The sequence below is a fragment of the Schistocerca serialis genome, chromosome 11, assembly GCF_023864345.2.
Source record: "Schistocerca serialis cubense isolate TAMUIC-IGC-003099 chromosome 11, iqSchSeri2.2, whole genome shotgun sequence".
Lineage (NCBI taxonomy): Eukaryota > Metazoa > Arthropoda > Insecta > Orthoptera > Acrididae > Schistocerca > Schistocerca serialis.
In genome coordinates this window covers 211,056,386-211,083,067 of record NC_064648.1, presented here as the reverse complement: position 1 = coordinate 211,083,067, position 26,682 = coordinate 211,056,386, and the positions used below count along the sequence as shown (strand labels likewise).

Here is a 26,682-nt window from a genome sequence, read left to right as displayed (position 1 = left end):
CGGAGTGTGCGCCGATATGAAACTTCCTGCCAGATTAAAACTGTGTGCCGGACCGAGACTCGAACACGGGACCTTTGCCTTTCGCAGGCAAGTTCTCTACCAACTGAGCTACCCAAGCACGACTTAGGCCCCGTCCTCACATCTTTAATTCCGCCAGTGCCTCGTCTCCTACTTTCCAAACTTTCCTGAGAAAGGCTGAGGTCCCGTGTTCTAGTCTCGGCCCAGCACACAGTTTTAATCTGCCAGGAAGTATGATATTTTTCCAAACGTCAGATGGCATGTTGCCAGATTCATACATTCTACATGCTGTTGTTGTGGTCTTCAGTCCAGTGACTGGTTAGATGCAGCTCTCCATGCTACTCTATCCTGTGCAAGCTTCTACATCTCCCATTACCTACTGCAACCTACATCCTTCTGAATCTGCTTAGTGTATTCATCTCTTGATCTCCCTCTACGATTTTTACCCTCCACGCTGCCCTCCAATACTAAATTTGTGATCCCTTGATGTCTCAGAATGTGCCCCACCAACCGATCCCTTCTTCTGGTCAAGTTGTGCCACAAACTCCTCTTCTCCCCAATCCTATTCAATACCTCATTAGTTATGTGATCTACCCATCTAATCTTCAGCATTCTTCTGTAGCACCACATTTCGAAAGCTTCTATTCTCTTCTTGTCCAAACTATTTATCGTCCACGTTTCGCTTCCATACATGGCTACACACCATACAAATACTTTCAGAAACGACTTGCTGACACTTAAATCTATACTCGATCTTAACAAATTTCTCTTCTTCAGAAACGCTTTCCTTCCCATTGCCAGTCTACATTTTATATCCTCTCTACTTCGGCAATCATTAGTTACTTTGCCCCCCAAATAGCAAAACTCCTTTACTACTTTAAGTGTCTCATTTCCTAATCTAATTCCCTCAGCATCTCCCGATTTAATTCGACTACATTCCATTATCCTCGTTTTGCTTTTGTTGATGTTCGTCTTATATCCTCCTTTGAAGACACTGTTCATTCCGTTCAACTGCTCTTCCAAGTCCTTTGCTGTCTCTGACAGAATTGCAATGTCATCGGCGAACCTCAAAGCTTTTATTTCTTCTTATGCCAGTCAACATTGTCAAAAGGTTTCTCTAAGTCTACAAATGCTAGAAACGTTGGTTTGCCTTTCCTTAATCTATTTTAGAGTCTACATACCAACGTGAATAGTCGTTTTGTTGCCACTTCTCCCAATGATTTTAGAAATTCTGATGGAATGTTATCTATCCCTTCTGCCTTGTTTGATCCTAAGTCTTCCAACGCTCTCTTAAATTCTGAGAGCCCCTTCCAGACAGCTCGCATCGTCCACGACTGGTTTTGTGAGCAGGAGGGCGAAGTGTCGAATGTCTCCTAGTCACCAGAGTCACCATATCTCATTATTGTTGAGCCTTTGTGGTTTACTTTCGAGAGATGGGTGTGTTACCGCTATCAAAATGGTTCAAATGGCTCTGAGCACTATGGGACTCAACTGCTGAGGTCATAAGTCCCATAGAACTTAGAACTACCTAAACCTAACTAACCTAAGGACATCACACACATCCAAGGATTCTAACCTGCGACCGTAGCGGTCGTGCGGTTCCAGACTGTAGCTCCTTTAACCGCTCGGCCACTCCGGCCGGCCTGTTACCGCTATCCAGCTCCATCATCTTTAGCTGCCATTGCCAGTATTTTGCAAGAACAGTAGCATGAGATTCTCTAGAAAATCGTACAGAACCTGTATTTATCCATTCCGAGGGGACTGGAAGCTGTTTTGGTGTTCCTACAGCATATTAGAGACGGTAATGTGTTGTGTATTTGCTGTCTCCATATTTTTCCACCTCCTGTTGTATCAGCTATAAGAGGAGGTGTATCTAACCATTTATCCAACTAACCCATATTCCAAAATGAGTCTCCTGCATGTTCGAGGCAGGTGTGCATACAGTCAAACATCGACATAATGATTTCATGCGACCATGAAAATTAAATTACTGTACCAGGGTTGTTGTCATAATGAGGTTTTGTTACGAGAAGTACATTACTGTAGTGCTTTTCTGATGAAAAATAACGTAAAAGAAAAATAATGAAACACATTTTGTTCACTTCATTTATTAACACTTTACCTGTGGTATTTCTTACTTTTGGGTTCATACAAATGCACTTATTTTCATTTATTTATTTTTTGTTGAAGATTCTCTTGTGAATACTGTCTTTATCTCCTCTAAAGCAATCATTCGCTGCCCTGAAACACTGGGTATTGAAGATGCTGAATGGTTTCCAACTGACCTATTGGCTCCAACAGAGGACGGTGATTCGCACTTATCACTTCACTTTCATCGTCATTACCTTTTAACTCCTCCATGATAGATTCGTCGGTTCATGCTTCAAACACCAACGCCTCATCATCAAAAAAATTGCTGTAAGCACTATGGGACTTAACATCTGAGGTCATCAGTCCCCTAGACTTAGAATTAGTTAAACCTAACTAACCTAAGGACATCAGACACATCCGTGCCCGACGCAGGATTCGAACCTGCGACCGTAGCAGCAGCGCGGTTCCGGACTGAAGCGCCTAGAACCGCTCGGCCACAGCGGCTGGCTGCCTCATCATCCACTGACAAGTATTGAACTACTAAGACATCTATGGTTTTACCAGTAACTGCTGAATAAATCTCCAGATCACTTTGAATGTCAGTACCGTGGGTTTGCTGATCGTCCGATGACCAGCCGTGTCAATTTATGTGTCCCTGACGCGTTGCTACAGTTAAGCGTACTTTAGACTGCTTCCCTCCTTTACACTTTTCCCCTCTAAAGGCCATCGTGTTCTCTGGCACCAGTTCATAAAAGGATCCCGTCTCATCTGTACAAGTTTTCAGGACTGTATTTTTCTAACAGTTTACACGTGCAGTTTTTCCTCCAAAGTTCTGCATCGACTGAAGGTGGTGATTTTTCTTCTCCGTAAATCACTTTAAAAATGACCCCATGCCTGTCCCTAAATCATTCCAACCATCCGTCACTTGCCTTAAAATTAGAATCGCCAAGCAACTTAGGGAAATCTAAGACCTTTTGGCGTATCAACCGACCATTAATTAGTACATTCTGCGCACGCATCTCAGGAAACCACCGCACTGTACCCCTGTCTACACAGTCAGCACTAGCTTCTTTTTCTTCAAGTTTGCCACCTGCAAAACTTTCTTCAATTTCTTTTCGGTTTTTAAGGAATGTAGCTAACGTTGATCGTGCAAGTCCATACTTCCTCGCCACGTCTACTTGCTTCATTCCGCTATCAATGTTTTTTAAAAACCTCCGTTTTTGTCTCCAACCTTATTCGTTTCCGATTTCCAGCCACGGTCCAAATCTTAGCGAAGTCCAAGGCGTTTGCATCAACTAAAAACATTCACAGGATGCAAAAATCGCAGAGATAAGCTTATCAGCTCGACAAAACATTTCTGTCTGCTACTGAAGCTCAACAACGGACAAACTAAACTGAACCAGTGTTTGAAACAAACAAAGGAGCTTTTGACGTTTGCCGCTCAGCACAGAACGCCCGGGGCAGTACGCTATTCTATAGAAGGACTATATAGAGGACAATATTATGGAAATGGAAGAGGAAGATGAAGATGAAATGGGAGATAGGATACTCCGTGAAGAGTCTGACAGAGCACTGAAAGACCTAAGTCGAAACAAGGCCCCGGGAGCAGACAATATTCCATTATAACTACTGACAGCCTTGGGACAGCCAGTCCTGACAAAACTCTACCATCTGGTGAGCAGGATATATGAGACAGGCGAAATACCCCCAAACTTCAAGAAGAATATAATAATTCCAATCCCAAAGAAAGCAGGTGTTGACAGATGTGAAAATTACCCTAACTATAAGCCACGGCTGCAAAATACTAATTCTTTACAGACGAATGGAAAAACTAGTAGAAGCCGACCTCGAGGAAGATCAATCTGGATTCCGTAGAAATGTTGCAACACTTGAGGCAATTCTGACCCTACGTCTTATCTTACAAAATAGATTAAGGAAAGGCAAACCTACGTTTCTAGCATTTATAGACTTAGAGAAAGCTTTTGACAATGTTGACTGGAATACTCTCTTTCAATTCTGAAGGTGGCAGGCGTAAAATACAGGGAGCGAAAGGCTATTTACAATTTGTACAGAAAGCAGATGGCAGTTACTAGAGTCGAGGGGCATGAAAGGGAAGCAGTGGTTGGGAAGGGAGTGAGACAGGGTTGTAGCCAACCGCTGATGTTATTCAATCGGTATATTCAGCAAGTAGTACAGGAAACAAAAAAAAATTTGGAGTAGGAATTGAAATCCATAGAGAAGAAATAAAAACTTTGAGGTTCGCCGATGACATTGTAATTCTGTCAGAGACAGCAAAGGACCTGGAAGAGCAGTTGAACGGAATGGACAGTGTCTTGAAACGAGGATATAAGCTGAACATCAACAAAAGCAAAACGAAGATAATGGAATATAGTCGAATTAAGTCGGGTGATGCTGAGGGAATTAGATCAGGAAATGAGACGCTTAAAATAGTAAATCAGTTCTGCTACTTACAGTAGTAAAGGAGTTTTGCTATTTGGGGAGCAAAATTACTGATGATCGTCGAAGTAGAGAGGATATAAAATGTAGACAGGCAATAGCAAGGAAAGCGTTTCTGAAGAAGAGAATTTAGTTAACATAGAGTATAGATTTAAATGTCAAGAAGTCTTTTCTGAAAGTATTTGCATGGAGTGTAGCCATATATGGAAGTGAAACATGGACGATAAATAGTTTAGACAAGAAGAGATTAGAAGCTTTCGAAATGTGGTGCTACAGAAGAAAGTAGAAAATTAGATGGCTAGATCACGTAACTAATGAGGTGGTATTGAACAGAATTGGGGAGAAGAGAAATTTTTGGCACAACTTGACTATAAGGATGGATCGGTTGTTAGGACACGTCCGAGGCATCAGGGGATCACTCATTTAGTATTGGAGGGCAGCGTGGAGGGTAAAAATCGTAGAGGGAGACCAAGAGATGAATACAATAAGCAGATTCAGAAGGATGTAGGTTGGAGTAGGTAGTGGGAGATGAAGAAGCTTGCACAGGAAAAAGTAGCATGGAGAGCTGCATCAAACCAGTTTCTTGACTGAAGACCACAACAACAAAAACATAGCAGGGTGTTGCCAAATTTACTTCATCATTGTAATTGGGGGGGGGGGTAATTAACATAGTACATAGTAGCCGGAGAAATATAAAATTATCGCTGTACCGGGTTTTGTCGTTGTATTGGTAATTGTTATATGGAGGTTTGACTGTATTTCCTTGAGCACATATTCCTTCTTGATGAATCTTATTAAGGATATTAAGCATATCTAACCTCCTGGTGAGCCCAATCTGTTCTCGTAACCAGCTAGTCACTGCTTAAGGTCTCAGCACAGATGGATTCCACTATCTGCTACTGGAGTCTGTATGTGTGAACTGGCTGTACGTCCCTGAAGGTGGATCCATCTAACCACCTAATCTGTACCCTAAAGTGGATCACCTATGAGCTCAAGGCAAAGAGTGTGTGTAGTCTGATGCAGGGGTACCAGTATCCTTCTCCTGTGTGGGAGTACACATCCTTTTTGGATGCATTTGGTGTGAGGGTTCCAACTGCTGAGCAGATCTACAGAGGTGTACAGTCCCTTCAAGGAAGCCCAGTCAGTCATCCAACTGTACTCAGAAAAACACAGTTTCTAAGTCTAATGACAGTGTACGATCGAAAAATAATATGTTCATTTATTTTAGGAGTTATCATTTACATGTATCCTGTAAAGTGACTCGTTCCAGATTATTTTCACTGAAAAAAAACTATAATCAATTAATACACCAATCAATCAGTTATTTGATCCATCCATACATCAATAGTCACTTAAATCAATGTATATAATAAATGTTAGCACAATTTGTTCATGCCTTCTCCTGAAACTCTGAGACCCACCCCTGCAGTTATATGAATTGGCAGCCCTCCATTCCCATCTTTGAAAAAGATTTCCGTTCCGAACTGCAGGGTTTGAGTTCGGAGATATGGGTGTGTAGAAAGGGCTTCAGTCCATGGCCTTCTTACAGGAAGTCTGGGAACCAGTTGGGAATGTGTTACACGAGATCATTGCCATTGGAATTGTCTCCATCAAAGTCATTTCATTACAAGTTTTAACGTTCTCGAATATTTATGTTTGTTTTTTGTATACTTTTGGTGTTTCATAAAGAACTGAATAACTGAATGACACTTTACTCTGTTTAAAATTAGGGTGTTATCGAATAATGAAGTGGATTTAGTATCCATGAGTATTATTGAATATTCGAGATTATTTTTGAACATGAAATATTAAAATTTTTACGATTTTTCTGAATGTTTATCTTTATGACATTCTCAAGTGATCTGGAATGTTCTCAGAAGAAAATGAAAATAAGGACGATGTGAAAAAGATCTTATTCAGCTATCTGATCAATAATTTACATAAAGCAACCAATAATCAATTAATTAATCGATGTATCATTCTGTCAGTCATACAGTTCATCAATCTCTCCATTCATTAATTCATTCCTACTTCAGCTCATCCATCCATCCTTCTAGCCATCTATTTATCCACCCTTTCGTCAATTATTTGGGTTGTGAATCAATCCATCAGCCAGTCAACTGGTCAACCCTTCTATCAAGCAACTACGCCATACCTCATTCTGTCATTGGCCAACCATCAGTCTGTCAGTTAGTCAATCATCACTCTATCAAATATCCTTCACTCATGAAGTCTATCAGTAACAAAGTCCATCAATCTCTCCAACAAATCATCTAACCATCCATTAATTTATTCCTCTGTCGATTCACCCATTCATCAAAATCTACATCTACATCTACATCCATACTCTGCAAGCCACCTGACGGTGTGTGGCGGAGGGTACCCTGAGTACCTCTATCGGTTCTCCCTTCCATTCCAGTCTCGTATTGTTCGTGGAAAGAAGGATTGTCGGTATGCTCCTGTGTGGGCTCTAATCTCTCTGATTTTATCCTCACGGTCTCTTCGCGAGATAAACGTAGGAGGGAGCAATATACTGCTTGACTCTTCGGTGAAGGTATGTTCTCGAAACTTTCACAAAAGCCCGTACCGAGCTACTGAGCGTCTCTCCTGCAGAGTCTTCCACTGGAGTTTATCTATCATCTCCGTAACACTTTCGCGATTACTAAATGATCCTGTAACGAAGCGCGCTGCTCTCCGTTGGATCTTCTCTACCTGTTCTATCAACCCTATCTGGTACGGATCCCACACCGCTGAGCAGTATTCAAGCAGTGGGCGAAAAAGCGTACTGTAACCTACTTCCTTTGTTTTCGGATTGCATTTCCTTAGGATTCTTCCAATGAATCTCAGTCTGACATCTGCTTTACCGACGATCAACTTTATACGATCATTCCATTTTTAACCACTCCTAATGCGTACTCCCAGATAATTTATGGAATTAGCTGCTTCCAGTTGCTGACCTGCTATTTTGTACCTAAATGATAAGGGATCTATCTTTCTATGTATTCGCAGCACACTACACTTGCCTACGTTGAGATTCAATTGCCATTCCCTGCACCATGCGTCAATTCGCTGCAGATCCTCCTGCATTTCAGTACAATTTTCCAGTGTTACAACCTCTCGATACACAACAGCATCATCTGCAAAAAGCCTCAGTGAACTTCCGATGTCATCCACTAGGTCATTTATGCATATTGTGAACAGCAAAGGTCCCATGACATTCAACTGTGGCACACCTGAAATCACTCTTACTTCGGAAGACTTCTCTCCATAGAGAATGGCATGCTGCGTTCTGTTATCTAGGAACTCCTCAATCGAATCACACAATTGGTCTGATAGGCCATTTGCTCTTACTTTGTTCATTAAACGACTGTGGGGAACGGTATCGAACGCCTTGCGGAAGTCAAGAAACACGGCATCTACCTGTGAACCCGTGTCTATGGCCCTCTGAGTCTCGTGGACGTATAGCGCGAGCTGGGTTTCACCCGACCGTCTTTTTCGAAACCCATGCTGATTCCTACAGAGTAGATTTCTAGTCTCCAGGAAAGTCATTATACTCGAACATAATACGTGTTCCAAAATTCTACGCCGGCCGCGGTGGTCCCGCGGTTCTAGACGCGCAGTCCGGAACCGTGCGACTGCTATGGTCGCAGGTTCGAATCCTGCCTCGGGCATGGATGTGTGTGATGTCCTTAGGTTAGTTAGGTTTAAGTAGTTCGAAGTCCTAGGGGACTGATGACCACAGCAGTTGAGTCCCATAGTGCTCAGAGCCATTTGAACCATTTTTTTAACCAAAATTCTACAACTGATCGACGTTAGAGATAAAGGTCTATAGTTCTGCACATCTGTTCGACGTCCCTTCTTGAAGACGGGGATGACCTGTGCCCTTTTCCAATCCTTTGGAACGCTACGCTCTTCTAGAGACCTACGGTACACCGCTGCAAGAAGGGGATCAAGTTCCTTCACGTACTCTGTGTAAAATCGAACTGGTATCCCATCAGGTCCAGCGGCCTTTCCTCTTTTGAGGGATTTTAATTGTTTCTCTATCCCTCTGTCGTCTATTTCGATATCTACCATTTTGTCACCTGTGCGACAATCTAGAGAAGGAATTACAGTGCAGTCTTCCTCTGTGAAACAGCTTGGGAAAAAGACATTTAGTATTTCGGCCTTTAGTCTGTCATCCTCTGTTTCAGTACCATTTTGGTCACAGAGTGTCTGGACATTTTGTTTCGATCCACCTACCGCTTTGAAATAACACCAGAATTTCTTAGGATTTTCTGCCAAGTCAGTACATAGAACTTTACTTTCGGATTCATTGAACGCCTCTCGCATAGCCCTCCTCACACTACATTTTGCTTCGCGTAATTTTTGTTTGTCTGCAAGGCTTTGGCTATGTTTATGTTTGCTGTGAAGTTCCCTTTGCTTCCGCAGCAGTTTTCTAACTCGGTTGTTGTACCACGGTGGCTCTTTTCCATCTCTTACGATCTTGCTTGGCACATACTCATCTAACGTATATTGTACGATGGTTTTGAACTTTGTCCACTGATCCTCAACACTATCTGTGCTTGAGACAAAAGTTTTGTGTTGAGCCGTCAGGTACTCTGTAATCTGCTTTTTGTCACTTTTGCTAAACAGAAAAATCTTCCTACCTTTTTCAGTATTTCTATTTACGGCTGAAGTTATCGATGCAGTAACCGCTTTATGATCGCTGATTCGCTCTTCTGCGTTAACTACTTCAAATAGTTCGGGTCTGTTTGTCACCAGAAGGTCTAATATGTTATTGCCACGAGTCGGTTCTCTGTTTAACTGATCAAGGTAGTTTCCAGATAAAGCACTTAAAAAAATTTCACTGGATTCTTTGTCCCTGTCACCCGTTATGAACGTTTGAGTCTCCCAGTCTATATCCGGCAAATTAAAATCTCCACCCAGAACTATAACATGGTGGGGAAATCTACTCGAAATATTTTCCAAATTATCCTTCAGGTGCTCAGCCACAACAGCTGCTGAGCCAGGGGGCCTATAGAGACATCCAATTACCATGTCTGAGCCTGCTTTAACCGTGACCTTCACCCAAATTATTTCACATTTCGCATCTCCGTCAATTTCCTTCGATACTATTGCACTTCTTATCGCTATAAACACGCCTCCCCCTTCACTGTCCAGCCTGTCTCTGCGGTATACATTCCAATCTGAGTTTAGGATTTCATTACTGTGTACGTCTGGTTTCAGCCAACTTTCTGTCGCTAGTACTATATGGGCGTTGTGACCGTTTATTAATGGTCCATCTACACATTCACCTATCCACCCACTGTATAATCAGGCAATGCAATCTATCAATTAGTCTATCATCACTCAATCACCCTTCATTCATTAATTTCATACACAAAGTCTATCAATATCTCCAACAAGTCATCGAATCACCCATTGATTTGTTCCTCTGTCGATTCACCCATTCATCCATCTGTTGGTCCAGCCATCCACCCACTGTATAATCAGTCAATCACTTGACTTTTTGCTCAGTCCATCAGCCATTTACTCAAGCCATTAGTCTCTCAGTTGGTCAATCCATCAGTTAGTCAGTTCATCAGTATATCAACTGGTCGGTCCATCAATCAACCAAATAACGTGCACTCTGTACTGTCTTAACAAAGAGCTCAGTGCATCAGAAATTATAGAAACTCTATTGGTAGCCCAATTCAAAGACGGTATCTAGTCCTTTCAAAGAAGCACATTGAGCCAGCTAATTCATACACAAAATAAGTTGTAATCACCAATTGGAGAGTGGTTAATTTTAGTGTGTGTTATGTCGCACCTAGGGATGACATGACTGTGATACTATGTTTACTGTGCCACAGCTGGTGCCAAAGCTGACAAGCAGCACAATGGCAGAGCTGGAGCGCATCCTGGACAACAAGCCAGCGAGGCCACCCATGGTGTCCACCCTGGCGCTTAGATGACAATCAATGTGCCCCCCCGGGGGACCCGGAGGGGGCGCTGATGGCTCGCCCAAGGACGAGGACGCCGACCATCAGCAACTCAGCAGTCAGGCCCAGAAACTGCCCTTCTGCACCATCCAGTGACCTCGGCTGACTCAGGTAACACGTATTCCCTAGGACATTGCTCTCCTCATTGTATACTCCACTCGATCTTCATGGTGGTTCATCAGCCTGCTGATCTGATGTAGCCTCCATGTTACCAACTACAGTTTTTTATTTTAGTGATCCCTCCCTCCACTCACCTAATAAACTGTTTGCCCTTAAAATTACAGGTCCATCAAGGCCTGCAACAGTCATCCAATTGGCATCAAGTGTGCTACATATTTTGATATCAGCTGTTACCATTTCAGCACAACTGCTCAGAGTAGGTCGGCCATCCACATACCGTGTACAAGGAACTATTAGGCAGTGAATTTGTCATTCAGATATCCTGTTTGAATGTTGTTTGTTTGTATGAAGATCATGTTGTTCCTTATGTAAGATGCATAAACTGTTACCAGCATATTCGAGACAAGCAGTATGTTGGCCTATTGAAACTAGATTTTATCGTTCTTTGATAATGCTGATCTTGTGAATGTCATGGTAAGTATCTATATCATTCATCATGTCACTGACACCACTTGACTAGCGCCCAAGAGGACTGATATTTTTAGCTCAGCCACGCAGGATTGTATGATCACATTATGTGTGCTTAATCATGAAATAAATTTGTTCTATAGCAAGACAAGCATCCTCGCAAATAATGCAATGAAATTTGAAAAAAAAAAAACACAGACTGTAAGGACAGTGACCACGTTGTAGCTTCCCTTGATGCAGTAGTCACTTTTCTCTCACTTCTTTTGCGGATGGAATGGGAAGGGAAATCACTAGCAGCCATACATGGTACACTACACCATAAACCATATGGTGGGTTTGAGAGCACGTATGTAGATGTTAATCTAGTGGGGTGCCTAATGACAATGGTGGACAGAGGGGTTGCACCATGAAATCTTTTCAGGTAAGTCTCACTTCTGGATACAGGATCTCAATGGAGATATCCATGTGTGGAGACTGTGATGGAATCGAACATTGCTATACTGCATTTGTCATCATCATCTGGGATCAACACCAAGCATGGTTGGATGGGGTGCTACTGGGTACACAACATAATCATCTCTCTTTTTCTTCACTGATAGTTTGAACAGGAGCCATCAGCTGTCCCATCTTTGAGGTCTCCGTGATATTACCTTTCAACAATACAACGCAAGACCTTATGTCGCCTGTGTTGCCCTGACTTGCATCGTTACAGAGAATGTTTGAATGTTGCCCTGGTGAGGACGTTCTCCAGAATCTTTCACACAATGAGAACATCTGGTCACGGGTTGCCGAGACACTGACACGCTAGCACTCATCAGCCACTACAGTTGATGAACCATGACAAAGAGTTGAAGCAACATTGAATGACACGTCCTTATGTCATCCGAGTTTAGTTCAACTTGGTGTGGAACTGGGTTAGAGCCACTGTTACTGGCAGATATGACAGCTCTGTGTCCTGAATTTCGCATCCTGTGTGCCCAAAACCACCCACAAATTTAATCTTACAATTGTAGTGCCCATGCATAATTTGTCATTTGTTATCTTTTCTGGAGGGGCAGTTTTAATGATCAGTAGTGTGTCTATTATGGATTAAGACTAAAATGAAATGAAATAATGCGCTTGACCTCGTATGCCCACAGGATGGCGGGGTGGGCGACCTGCTTCCGGTGCTCGCCGGCCCCGCCTCCGCCTCCGCCCCCGGCTACTCCTCCGTGCTGGGGGCTTCAGACCCCAGCGCCACCTACGGGGCCTACCAGTACCAGCATCAGCCCTACCACCACCACGGGTCCACCTCGTCGGCACCTGCCGGCTGCTGCGGAGGTGGAGTGGGGGGTGGCAGTGGCCGTGTCGGGGGTGGCTGCACCAGTGGCGCTGCTGACGACGACGAGGACGAGACACTCCCACTGCTCTTTTCGTCGCTGTCCACTGACGCGGCCGTCGCAGCTGCTGCGGAGAGCTACGGTGCCTGCCTCAACGAGAGCTGGTGGGAAGAGAACAATTGAGCCGCGAGGCTGACCACCACCACACCGGCTACTCAACTGTGGGTACTGTGAGACCTCGAGTGTGCCTTGATTGATCATTGGGGGCCAGACTCTTGGTCCCAGCCTCCATCACATCAGCGACCAGCTGTGGTTGTGTTCCCACAGAACCATACGGGATCTGGAGTGGAGTGCCTTGATTAATCATTGGAGACCAGATTCATGGTCATGACCTATCCTCCTCTGGTGAAGCACTGTTTGGTGCTTGTGAGTGTGTCTCCATATCTAGCCAACATTCTTTAACGGACAACTGTGATACCATTGTGGAAAGCCTATAAACATTAACCTTTTGTGCCAGCGACCCAGAAGTGCTGCGTCACATTCAACCGCTGGAGGTGACATCTCACAGAATATTCCCATCATTAGTTCCTCGGAGGACAAGTGCAGTCACTTACCTCAGCACTGTATATATGCCTACAAATTTGCCTGATTTGTATGGAAGATATGTGAAAATCGTTAGTGATTTTCAGAAACCCGACAAGGAAACTACACATTGTGTGACACAAACACTGTGTTATCTTATCTGTCACGTAGTACATCAATTTTTCTGTGCTGCGGGCTTTTGAGAATCATCTCGCAGTATGCTTATCGGAAATTTCCAGCGAAAACCCACTAATTTCTACCATTTTATGAATATCTCGAAGTTCTTTAACTCTGCAACACTACATGTATCACCGCACATAGATAAACGCAGATGTACTTGCATAACAAAGGCAACTCTCAACAGAATTATCAGCTTTCTGACATTCTAAATTAAGTTCTCCATGCCATAAGAGTCTTCACTCAATTGACAGGGTCATTTGGGAAATTTCCTGCAAACCGAGTAACTCCTACTTTTTTAAGATACCTGAGACTCCTGTAATCTTACAACAGGATCTCAAACTCCATAATCTGATGTGCAGGGATACATTTTCACATTGAAGTAAACATCCAGCAGCATTATTCAATCTGTGGTACACTTCATCAGTTGCTTTATTTCTTGATTCAACTTGCATTATCATTTTGAAAATTCATGAGCTTTGTTGACAGTGCAGATCCGTAAATTTGCAGTTTTTTATGGATATCTGGAATTCCTGTAATCCTATAAACATATATGAAAATCTGTGCCTAGGTGTGTGTGGATAAATTTCTGTATCAATTGCTTTAATGTGTGTGACATCCTGTATCCATTCCTCTGTCCCGTGGGCTTTCCTAACTCTACTGGCAGTATCATCTTGAACATATACTCTATTCTGCAGTGCAAACGTGGAATTTATGTTCTTTTATAGATTTCTGAAAATCGTGTAACCATACAACTTTGCATGAAGTACCACACTTACATGTACAGGGCCACATTTGCAGGAGAAACGAAACATCCAAGAAAACTATCTATGATGTGTAATCTTACATCAATTACCCTGAATCATGGACATACTTCATTCAACTGGCAGTATCATTATAGTACAGATCTTGTATTTTCAAAAGTACTGTACACTATAGCTCTGCATTCATACTATATATAACTCTACATACATAATCAAGTGTGAGCAGATGCATCTCCTTGCCAAATGGAAGTCCCAAAAACTTTTAAATTTGACACACACTCTATAATGTCTCCATGTAAGGACTTGTGAAGGACATGCTTTACTACCAAAGACATTTGCCGAGATGCCCTAGAGATTTCTGACGCAAGCAATGATCCTTACCTTCTTGACAATGTTATCAACAACAGGAAGTTCTGTGAGCTGCACTTCTGGTTTAGGAGTCTGCTTCCATTGTATTAGACTTTCAAAGCAGATGCTGTGACAGGAAATACTGCTGAGCTACCTAACAACACATGATGACAGAATCAAGATCAGTGTAAAGATCGCACATGCAAATTTTATAGTTTATCAGTATTTCTACATTAGTCCAGATTTTCAAGAGTGAAATGTAAAGTAAAATTAACCTGTCTAGAGTGGGAAACCTTCTGACAGCATGTATGTATATGCATGTGTGTTTGTGTGTGTGTGTGTTTACATCTTTACATCTCTCCCATGGAGACAAGCCTTCAATTACAGGTCAATGTATAAACGATTGTCTTTCTGTCCAAGACTGTAGCAGCATAGTGCCCAGGGATATTCCCTCTCGTTTTTCTTAGAACTGGTGAGCCAGTTTCTGGTGGAAACACTTCTGATCTGATGTCTTGCAGGCACAGATTGCCATTGGAAGTCACTACAGGTCTCTCATGTGTACAATTTAATACTGAGCTAAATTGTTTACACAGATAGCCAACTGCAGAAACCAGCTGTATGACTTTCCTTCATTCTGTAATCTCCATAGGTAATAAAACACATTTCTACATCTTGAATAGATAAAATAGCATCACAAAATCCATGAAACGTCCCAGTACCTACGTTAGATGTCACTTAATGAAGTATCCAAGTATCCAAGTATTGGATTGCATAATGTATTCTGATTGCACAGGTGAATTAGTTATTCTGAACTTTGATTTGACAGCAACATGAATATTTTTGTTTGGGTTACTGGAAACGAGTAATATATAACTGTATTTATTGTCTGATTCATTACAAATATTTGCCATCTTTCAGGAGTCAGATACAATATCATAAGGAATATTGAACACCCTACAGTTTCTTCCCTGGTAACAACAATAACGTTACCTCAAATTCTTCTCTTACCATTTACATTGTCTTTTCCCTTTCAATATTTATATCTTATGGGACAATCTGCAAGTATAGTGAAGAGAATGGCAAAATACTGGACAAGTATCAAAAGACATCCACCAAGAGGGAAAGTTGATAATTAGTAATTTTGATCTACACGTGAATACCTCACATCCAGAACTCAATAAGACGTATGGAAAAGCATCAATTTATCATGTCCAGAAATATGAAAGCTTAGTCAGAGGACTGTGTAGGTAGCAAACACATTTTAATTTGGAAGCATGAACCATACAACAGTCTTACTTCACATACACATACATATAAGCTAACTGCTATGAAGAAAGTTCTGTTTGGTCTCAGTCGTCATTTACAATAAATAACAACTTCAATAAATTAAAATATTTCAAGATACTGTTTTTCTTCTGTTGTCAATATTCTTTACAAGTACTATAACTTGAACTATAAAAACTTAAAGTCCATTAAATGCCATATATGTGAAGACCAATTTCTTTCTGTTATACATCACCCTTAAAGTTTTGTGTTACTAACATTTCTAAAATCAGTTATAAAATAAATCATTGATAAATGCATGTAAAAAAGCTGTCAGATGTTAAAATTATGAAACATATTAGGAAATACTACTGCACTTGAAAGATATGCCTACAGAATAGTCTTTTCACACTTTATTTCCTTGGTATAAAGTGGCTCACAACTGCTCGTTATATCAGCATATCTTGTAAGAAATCATCCAATTTTTCATAGAAGATGTACTGGCATCCAAGGGGAAGGTGGTTCAAGCTCTGGCCAAAAAAAGTCCAAGCAGACTGGTCCAAAAAATACTACTTGTTTCTGTTAACTCTTCATCATCAGTTACGATTTTTAAATTTTTTTAAAAATTAGAAGTATTGTAATTTCCCAGTTGTGTACAAATTCTATGGAACATACTGGAACATATATTAGTCAGAAGAAAGAAAATTAGCCTTGTATTTATCTTTACTGGTGTTTGAATTCTCGATGTTGCACTTTAAGAACTGTGATCCTCAATCCATGAGATTAACCAGCACTATAGTTGAATTGAAGTCACAATCTGAGCCATTTTTCTCTAAAGACACTTCCTTCTTAAACTGAAAACACCTGACTCTCAAAATGCGTGTATCATGAGAATCAATCCAGCAACATGAAAAGATAATGACTTGTCCACAGAGTTCCTTGTTTTAACAATTTCATAGAGGACTGATATCAGGACAGTTTTATTGAGTTACTTGTTGTTTCAACCAAGAATAATCGGGTTGGTACATATCGGTCACCTGCTGTTCTCCGTATTCTCATGCCCCACAAACATTATACTCATCTAAGTCCATTATATCTCAACAGCATACATTTCATTTCATTGCATTAAAACTGTCTCAACAGTGTGTTAAGGCTTTGGCATTGTTGTCAAAAGCACTGCATAAAGCTCATTGCATTTACTCATTGAATATATCCATAGGTGGCTGTTGGATTCTGTGAAGCAAGTTGGTGTTATATTGGAATTTTCTTACAAGAAACAGCTGACAGGACTATGAAGAATGTTAATTCACATGCAGTATCACACTCTGTGGAGTAAATGTATAAATAAAATGAAAAGCCTCTAACAAGTTATTGTTGTATGAGAAAGATTCATATAATGGAAACAAAAGAGGAAAAAAATCGGTTCCAGCAAGTTGCAGATATACATAAGAGATCTTTCACTGGTAATGAGAAATAAATACCATCAATCTGTGTTACTGTATGAAGAAACACCAGACAAAAATTATTTAGTCAGATGTCCATAGATGCTGTTAAAATTCTTGTTATTTTTCCTGATAATAATTTCTTGCCTTTTCTCAATATGCATGCGTGCCTCTCCCTCTTAAAAAACGTTCAGTTGAGATGTCAAACAATTATTGAAAAACAGAAGAGCCCAAAATGATTGTAGTGTAAAGCCACTTGACCTTACACAATTTTAAATAGTCACTCAGTAATTGAACTGAAGATGGAAAAATAACAAAATTATAACATAATTTTGCCGGCCGAAGTGGCCGTGCGGTTAAAGGCGCTGCAGTCTGGAACCGCAAGACCGCTACGGTCGCAGGTTCGAATCCTGCCTCGGGCATGGATGTTTGTGATGTCCTTAGGTTAGTTAGGTTTAATTAGTTCTAAGTTCTAGGGGACTAATGACCTCAGCAGTTGAGTCCCATAGTGCTCAGAGCCATTTGAACCATTTTTAGCCACCATAACATAATTTTCTTCTTGTGTACATTAATTTGCACTGAGTTCTTAATACACAAAACAGGTGGCTATAATCCCTAAAACTCCATTATTTGAAGATTTTATCTTTTATGTGTCTGAAGAATAATATAATTTCAATCAACACCAAATTTTGTTTTCAACAGCCACTTTTGCTCAGTTGAGTGTATGTGCCAAAGCATCATACATCATTATTGCAATACACATCATTTTTTGCACTCCATATTTTCCATATGGGCTTGTGCTTTTCCTCTAATACCACTTATATTCACTATTTGTATGTGTGTAGTACTGAAAATCAGTATACAGTCCATATATTGTAATCAAAGAGTGAACTTTTAATTAATTCTTTTGAAAGCTAAAACTTGCTCAAGCTTATATATTGATAGCCCTCTTTCTAATATTTTTCTTCATCATATCTATATTATTTCAGTACTTTCAGTGATTAAATAGACTTAAACAGTAACTAGAAAATCATTTCGATACTATATTATCCAATAGCACTGCTTCAAAAGAACAATCCTGCTGCAGAAAAATACTGCCTGCAGATCTTTCTATGAATTTGTTTAAACTTTTGCTTTGACTAATCTTAAATATTTTAATCAAGTACTTTTTTCTTCCAAACTTTTCTAGTGCTGAGAATACAATTGGCATATTTCTGCCTTTGATAAATCACAATGGTATGTGTGGCCTGTGGACTTTATGTCAAGGGCAACAAAAATATTTCAAACAGAATTAAAACTACACTCACAATTCACTGTTTTTAACAATAACAAACAACATTCATTGCTGTCAGAAGATCCGACCCATTCTGGAAATGTGACATTAATTTAAAAAATCTTCTGTAGCTTGTGTAGTTGTTTGTTGATGTAGGAGTGAGAAGATTGAGGCTAATTTAAAGGGGCACTGTGTAGAATAATTGATATAGCTATGAAATTATGGCACCTCATCTGTCATTGGAATCAGAGATGTTTTTGCACTACGAAAGACATATTTGCGAAATGCAAGTTGAAGTTATGGAAAAAAGGCATAACTCAGCTAGTATTCTATTAGAAAGTAACAATAAATATATATGCTGGAGACAGATATCTAGAAGTGTATTTCATGTCATTTCCAGCAAGAAACTTATAACTTCAGACTACCATCAAAATAATTTTTAATTGCAAATGATTCTGCCTCTTTGATACAAAAAGCTACTTTGCAGTTGATACCATTCAAGACAACTATGCAGTTTATATAAACTTCAAATTAAGCTGCTAATTCTAGTACTGCCAAAATTGTTAAATATAATTACAATGCAGAAACTGCTAACTTATTTTGTATAAATGGCAACTCGCTTGCAACAACAATTCAGTGCCTGCTTGAAAACCCAGGTAACAATGACACAAAGGATTAGTGTTGCTGTTTTTTCTTAACAGTATTCAATTTGCGTGTTACTTTTCCACAAACAAAAAATTAAACATTTATTGTCATACTAATGTAACCTATTGCCATCTGTCTACCTTATAATGCTGTGTAGTTCATGTTTGTATCTAGTTTATGGAATGTTTTTACCATGTGGTTGTTAAAATATTTTAAAGAAAGGATCTTTTGACAAACATTCTGATGACGTGAAGAAATTTATCAATAACAGACTTCCAGGTGTTGTGCTTTCAATTTCCAACATAATTGTGATATTTATGATATTATCAAACGTTTTGGAAATGTATTAACTGTGTTCCAGAGATGTTGAATGGGACTGTCTTTATGATATTAGTGACTGCATAAAAAAGAGCATATCGTTTTTTCTTAATAAAGCTCTTTTAGAAATTGTTGCCTAAAACAAGTACAATAAGATGAACTAAAATGTAAATGCTACAGTTTTTGTGAAGTAAAGATAATATGAGAGGAGAAAAACCGATACAACACGAAAATATTTCATGATAACAACTATAGCCAATATTTGCAAGCCTTAGAACTTCTTCCTTTAATAATATCATGTTGGTACTCAGAAAAGCATTTCGTCCTTTTTCATGCTTCGAAAGTTTAACTCAAACGGTTGTGTGACGGGGTTTTAATAGTGGTTAAGGGGAAGAAATTTAATGCACTTTACTTTTTACACATCCTATTTTAATCAATTTGATACATATGGTCTGCGACTTTATTTGTCGCAGTAATGTTTTTGTGGCATAGTTTGTTCTTTGTTACAAATGTAACAAATCATTTTTCACTGTGATAATGCACATTGTTTGATTTTTTCTAGAGTCTATTGTATGTTATTGTTAAAATATTGTATAATCTTTTTCCTTGTTGATATTATTATTGTTAAGATATTCCGCAAGAATTAGTACCGCTAGAAATAAATCATTGCTCACATGTTTTGGTGGGTTTTCCAGGTATTAAAACTACTATAGTGTAGTGTGTGTATGGGATGGTGAGTGTGCACATTGACTGAGTTACCTTGCTGGTTGACTGAGAGTAATTTTTTTCAATTTAATAACAATAATGGGGTCTTTGCAGTGTCTTGTACATTTTCCCCATGAATCAGTGCTTTGTTTATAGATTTAAATGATTGCATAGTGCATGAAAGGGCAACATCTTTGCATACATAATGAAAATAGTGAAAATTGTCTTTTCCAAGTTACACATGAAATGTGAGTCTGTTGTTTGAAGATAATGCAAACAGTTCCTAACGCAAAAAAAAAAAAAAAAATGTTGTCTAGGGAGATCATAATTTTGTTGCCAATACAAATAAGATAATTAGGAATATACTTTATAATTAATTCTCTATGCAAGTTTCCTGCATACAATCTGTTTTCACGTAAAGAAGAACAATTAAAGAGAATTACTGTTGCAGGTTGTTTCTACCACAGTTCACTACAGTATTCATTATTTTATAGAAGACAGACAGCACATATTATTTTCATAATTTACTGGCAGATTTTTTGCAGTTGCTTCCATTTTGCAATATCAAGCTTAACTTACAATACGTTTGTCTGGAACTAATATCTAATCAACGTTTAAAAAAACTGAGATTTACTCCAACCTAGATATTTTGATTTTCTTTGAACACAGACTCACGTTTTCAATATATTACACCAAAAAAGTTTTTAAAAGTATGTTAGAAACTGTGCTTTATTCTTAGAACAAAATAAAACACCTATGGCGTTCTCTTTGCTTGAGAATGGATAGATGTCAAACTGTATTGCCACACTTATTTAGAAGTGTGTCTCAATATTACACCATATGATTAAGATTGACTATTTCTCTAATGCTGTAGGCAGTACTTACGAGTAAAGATATACCTTTGCGTCTGTATTGGGAAATAGTCTGTAACAGGAAGTCTCTCCCTGTAATCACGTGGCTTGTGCCAGTGTCTTAAACATCAAACAATTAAGTACAATTTTATAATATAATTTTTTAAATTGTTTTTTATTGTACTGGTATTTTATAGGTGAAGTACTTACCAAAGTGTACAGCAGCTAGCAACTATGCTTTTAAAAATTACTTCCTTTTACTTTTTATACAAGAGGTGATGAAATAAAAGTACTCAACATCCTAAAGGTTTTGATGCAAAGCCAGTAAAACTTTTATTTTAGGTATTGCATGTAAAAAAGTTCATGTGCTATATACTACAAATTACCTGCAATTCCTGGAAATGAGATAATTAGTAACTAATTTAGATTGAACTGTCACATGTATGAACACTTTCTATTCATTGACAAATCATTTGTAAAATAAATAATTTAAGCGCATTGAAAACTTTTTATCTTCCTCCTGAAATTTTGTAACATTTGGCAACCAAAATATGTTTGTAAGCAATAAGATTGAAATTCCAGAAGATGTGATGTGTATGGATAGGCAGTGCAGATACCTTTAAGTGTTTTACTATTTGTAGGTTTTCCTATATTCAGATTTCAGCTTTTAAGTCATACTACAACCCAAACCGCTTATTTTGTGTAGTCAAGGAGGAAAAATGAAATACATTGATTTATAGTCAAGGAGGAAAAAATAAAATAAATTTATATTTCAGCAGCAAGTTTACAAGATTCATTGTACAATTGCAGCTATTTTTTCAAATGTAAAAGTATTTCAGATTTATAGAATTGTTATTTCAATCTCATCACCTAAATTTTTCCTGTATTCTATGTTTATGAAATTTGATAACTGTTACTTTGGTGGTTGTAAAAATCTACTGTGTGTAATTTACATGCAGACTGGCTAATTTGTGATAATGACATAAGATAAAAATTCTTTGCACTCTGTTACAGTTTATTTATTCCTACATCTCAAGAGTTTTATAATTTTCTCCTGTGTAAATGTCATATACTATCACACACTCTTCTAAACCATTACTTGGATAGATTATCCTCTTTATAAGTAATTTATCTAATTTTCTTTCTTTTCTCTATGTACTTGCATTGCAAACTGTACGTAGGAATGATAACTGAATATCTGAAAAATGGGTGTGTCTTTCTGAAATGTTTAAAAATTTATTCACATCTGGTTTTATATTTCAAGTGAATAAATTTGCATTACTAACAACTTCAACACCTTAATAAAGATCTGTGCCAATCAGTGTCTCATAGTTACATTTTCTTTTGATCACTGGCAAGAAAGATATCCACATATACCAGCATATTCACAGAATTTTATGTGGCAAGTAAAAATTGTATGCCAGACAGAAAACAATCCAGTTACATGTTTTCTGTGATAGCAGTAAATATCAGTAAGTACCTGCTTGTGACACTTTTCTTTTAGTTTTCTGTTTAGTGTCCCCTGAGAGCAGTGTTGTTGCCCTGTTACACACACCATGTATTTGAATAAAACGGTACACTACAACAAGCTGACCTGGTTAGGCTTCATCCACTGTTAAGCTCACTGTCATAAATTAGTTTGCATTTATTGAACCATATCACTGACAACATAATGAAAATATAAAGACATCTATAAAAATATCTTCATAGAAAGAGTCTGTACAATAATTTGACAATATTTCACACTATCCACATAGGTGCATAAAATATACAATGCAGAAATTTGAAATTACACCAGCTATAGAATTACTTTGCAGCTTGTACATACTTCATAGAAGTTTTAACAATTTACATTCAATATATGAAGTAAATGTGGCTTAAAACTTTGGAGAGATAATCACAAGAGTATTGCAATAGTTTGTAGTGAGTGTTGGAATTTTGATGTTTTTTTTATTATAGGGAAAGATGGAATAGTCACTGCTTCCATAGTCTACAAGTGATGTGAATTGCGTGGCAGATTTGAGTGTCCTTCAGTTAAATTTCTTTGGCAGCTCTGTGACACTCTCCCATGAGTCCAGAGAACCTGTGACCATTTGTGCTGCTTTTCTCTGTGTACATTAAATATCCTCCATCAGTCTTATTCGCTACAAGTCCCACACACTAGAGCAATATTCTAGAAAGTGTCACACAAGTGATTTGTAAGCAATCTCCTTTGCACTCTGACTACCACTTCCCCAGTAACGAAGTCTGCGATCTGCTTCACCCACAACTGAGTCTAAATGATCGTTGAGTTCCATATCCACACACATTTTTACAGCCTGTACTTGTACAAGGTGACCGATTCCACCTGTGACGCGTTAATACTGCATTTTTCCGTTTTGTGAAGTGCAAAGTTTTACATTTTTTGAACATTTAAGGCAAATTGCCAATTTTTGCACCACTTGAAAATCTTATCAAGATACAATTAAATATTTGTCCTGACGTTTTCAGACAGTTCTTCCTTGTAGATAAATGCATCATCTAGAAAAGTCTGAGGTTACTATTAACATTGCCAGCAAGATCATTAACATACAACATGAAGACCAAGGATTCTGTAACACTTAACTGGGGCACCTCTACATCTGTTGATGACTCTACAACCGATAGAACATGCTGTTCCTCTGTACCATTACATTTTTCAGTGGTGTGAGGATTATATTGGGGCAATAGTCCTGGATTTTCCGCTGTAAAGGAAGATTTTGCAATGGAGTTCGCCCTTTTTACTTTCGCTTTACTATCCTCGATTTCACTCCCTGTGTCGTCTTTGGCACCATTAAAAGCCTTTGTATATGAACAGAATTTCTTTGTGTTTTCTTAGCAATCCTTCGAAAACACTCTGCTATAGTACACGTGGAAGGCTTCTCGTATTGCCCTCTTGACATCCAAACATGTTCCATTCAGCATCTTCCTATATGTCTGTGCTTCCTTTGGAGTTTCTTTATTGTTTACCACAGAGCATATCACTCATCGTTAACTATGGCCGCCAGAAATTCTGCACTCATGCGGAGCTGTTGCACACATGCAACTTCATGATCACAGTGTGCTCACTTTCCAGACATGTAAACAAGGAAACCGTACCGAAACTGCTCATTTAATGTATGTCTAAGCACAGATGCCACTTCACCTTGCCCACTATCTGGGATACACTGAACCTGCGGCAGTCTCGTGCTCTTTTCACAGTGTACTTCTAAAACAAAACACAAACGTAAATGGTGCATAAATATTCTGAATTGGTTTTACTCCCATGTTAGGTACCTAAATATCCTTCATGGTACAGTTATCAAACATGTCTCTCAATAATTAAGGGGAGCCAGAACGATCCATCTCCTCCATGTTAATTTTAGCAAATGGAAGGAACAATTTTTCTAAAACCATTAAACATATTGCTCTGAAATTTGGACTACATGTTCAGTGAATATTTCTCTACAAAGTTATAATGCCATGTTAAGAAATATTTATTGGTTTTTGTTTTACAATTTTTTTTAAACAGATGCTTATTTTTTTCTCTAAAATTTTGCACTTTTTCTTCTGTAACTCTTGAATTATACAATATCTTTTACAATTTGTTATAAAAATGAAGGAAAAGAAGTAGACAACATTGTGTATAAATTTCATTGATATAATGTTAGCAGTTTTTGAGAAAATGTTCCTCAAAGATGAAAATTTTAAAGTTACGGGAAATGGCTTCCAAAGTTTTAAATTACTGCCCCATATGATGGATTATCAGCATCCTCTTCTTTTTCCAGTGTTAGTTTCCTTTTCACTGGTCTTTTCTTCCCTTTTGCTGCATGTTGTAGGGTTTTGTCTCTTCTATCTGCACCTCTTAGCCTTTCTTCATCAATTAGGCACATTGTGGAAATGGTGTTGTGTCCTGGTTGGAAACCAAAACGTTTCAGCACATCACATTTGATAATATTTCCTTCATTGTATGTTGCCACTGCGTCATACACTCCAAAATGCAATGTTTTTACCTGTACAAACACGTTTTTTGGAATCCTAATCCAAATTAAATTATTTACACATCCATTTGGATTTTGTGTTTTCCCACTTAAACACTTTTCCAGTAAACTTGGATGTGACAAATCTCTAAATATGGGCTTAAGTACATCAATTACAGCATTTGGCAAACTTTTTTTATGGGCGTATTCCTTTCCTGATTGGTACTTACACCATGAGTCATCACCTGTGGGGGACAGTGCATGTTGTGGAGTTGTGGGTGCTCATTTGTTGATGCAGTAGAAAAATAATGCCCATACTTCTCTCCTCATGTGCTCAATGCTTCTTCTATTTTGCCTAACTGCACACCCATAATACCTCTGCAATCTATCAATTGATTCATCTGTCAATCTTCCTCTTTGTTCAAGGGTGTTACCATCACTAAGCTTCTGGGATCCTAATGGCTGATTTAGTTTGCACAAGTGAACCCCAATGTGCTTCAGCACATGTCCAATGCACTCCTGTTTTTAATGTGAATTTCATTGCCATAAGGTTCCTCTACAGCTTTATATCCCTTAGAATCACCATCTCCTAGATAGTTAGTGTATTGTACATTATACCACTTCTGTGACCCTCTACTTCCATCGCTCCACTCGTGCCGTTAAAATTTGCTTCACAACTTTCACCATGTTCATCCCAGGTACTGCCCTTACATCTAAAATGTTCTGAGAGAATAGCGACATCAGTCACTTTACAACTGTCTCCACTGGTAACTGTCACAACTCCATTTAGAGATTTATGACCTTTACGTTGCCATGATCCATCAAAAGCAACAGTTAAATCTCTACAATTCCCATTATCTGTCACAGCTTCTTCAACTGCTTTCTTCATTGTTGCTTGAGCAATATCTTAAGCAGAAGATCCCACCAATTCATTATAAAATCCAAACTTGGTTGGTGGCTTTGGCAAGTTCATAATTCCACATAACATCATCCCTGCAGCACTGCCCTTGCCAATGCAATGTAAGCCATACACTAGCCTAACATTTATATCATACAACTTCTTTCCACTATTATCACTACGAGGAATACTGTTACAATTAGAAAACGAAACTTGTGCAGCACATTTGTTACACTTCAATAACATTTTACATGCCAAACCAATGTGTGAAGTTATTTTCAATTCCAGTCCTCTTTACTTGCAAACTTGGTATGATATGTTATGTTTCAATATACACTCCTGGAAATTGAAATAAGAACACCGTGAATTCATTGTCCCAGGAAGGGGAAACTTTATTGACACATTCCTGGGGTCAGATACATCACATGATCACACTGACAGAACCACAGGCACATAGACACAGGCAACAGAGCATGCACAATGTCGGCACTAGTACAGTGTATATCCACCTTTCGCAGCAATGCAGGCTGCTATTCTCCCATGGAGGCGATCGTAGAGATGCTGGATGTAGTCCTGTGGAACGGCTTGCCATGCCATTTCCACCTGGCGCCTCAGTTGGACCAGCGTTCGTGCTGGACGTGCAGACCGCGTGAGATGACGCTTCATCCAGTCCCAAACATGCTCAATGGGGGACAGATCCGGAGATCTTGCTGGCCAGGGTAGTTGACTTACACCTTCTAGAGCACGTTGGGTGGCACGGGATACATGCGGACGTGCATTGTCCTGTTGGAACATCAAGTTCCCTTGCCGGTCTAGGAATGGTAGAACGATGGGTTCGATGACGGTTTGGATGTACCGTGCACTATTCAGTGCCCTCTCGACGATCACCAGTGGTGTACGGCCAGTGTAGGAGATCGCTCCCCACACCATGATGCCGGGTGTTGGCCCTGTGTGCCTCGGTCGTATGCAGTCCTGATTGTGGCGC

General features: G+C 39.2%; 1 protein-coding gene across 1 annotated transcript in view; it reads left to right on the top strand.

Annotated features, from left to right (window-relative positions):
- LOC126426664 (voltage-gated potassium channel subunit beta-2) overlaps positions 1-22,116 on the top strand; it is a 718,526-nt gene extending 696,410 nt beyond the window's left edge. The window contains exons 11-12 of the mRNA XM_050088549.1: positions 10,419-10,658; positions 12,275-22,116. Coding sequence (XP_049944506.1) covers positions 10,419-10,520 — 102 coding nt within the window. The 3' untranslated portion in view covers positions 10,521-10,658; positions 12,275-22,116. The remainder of the gene's footprint in view (positions 1-10,418; positions 10,659-12,274) is intronic.
- The last annotated feature ends 4,566 nt before the right edge of the window (positions 22,117-26,682 follow it).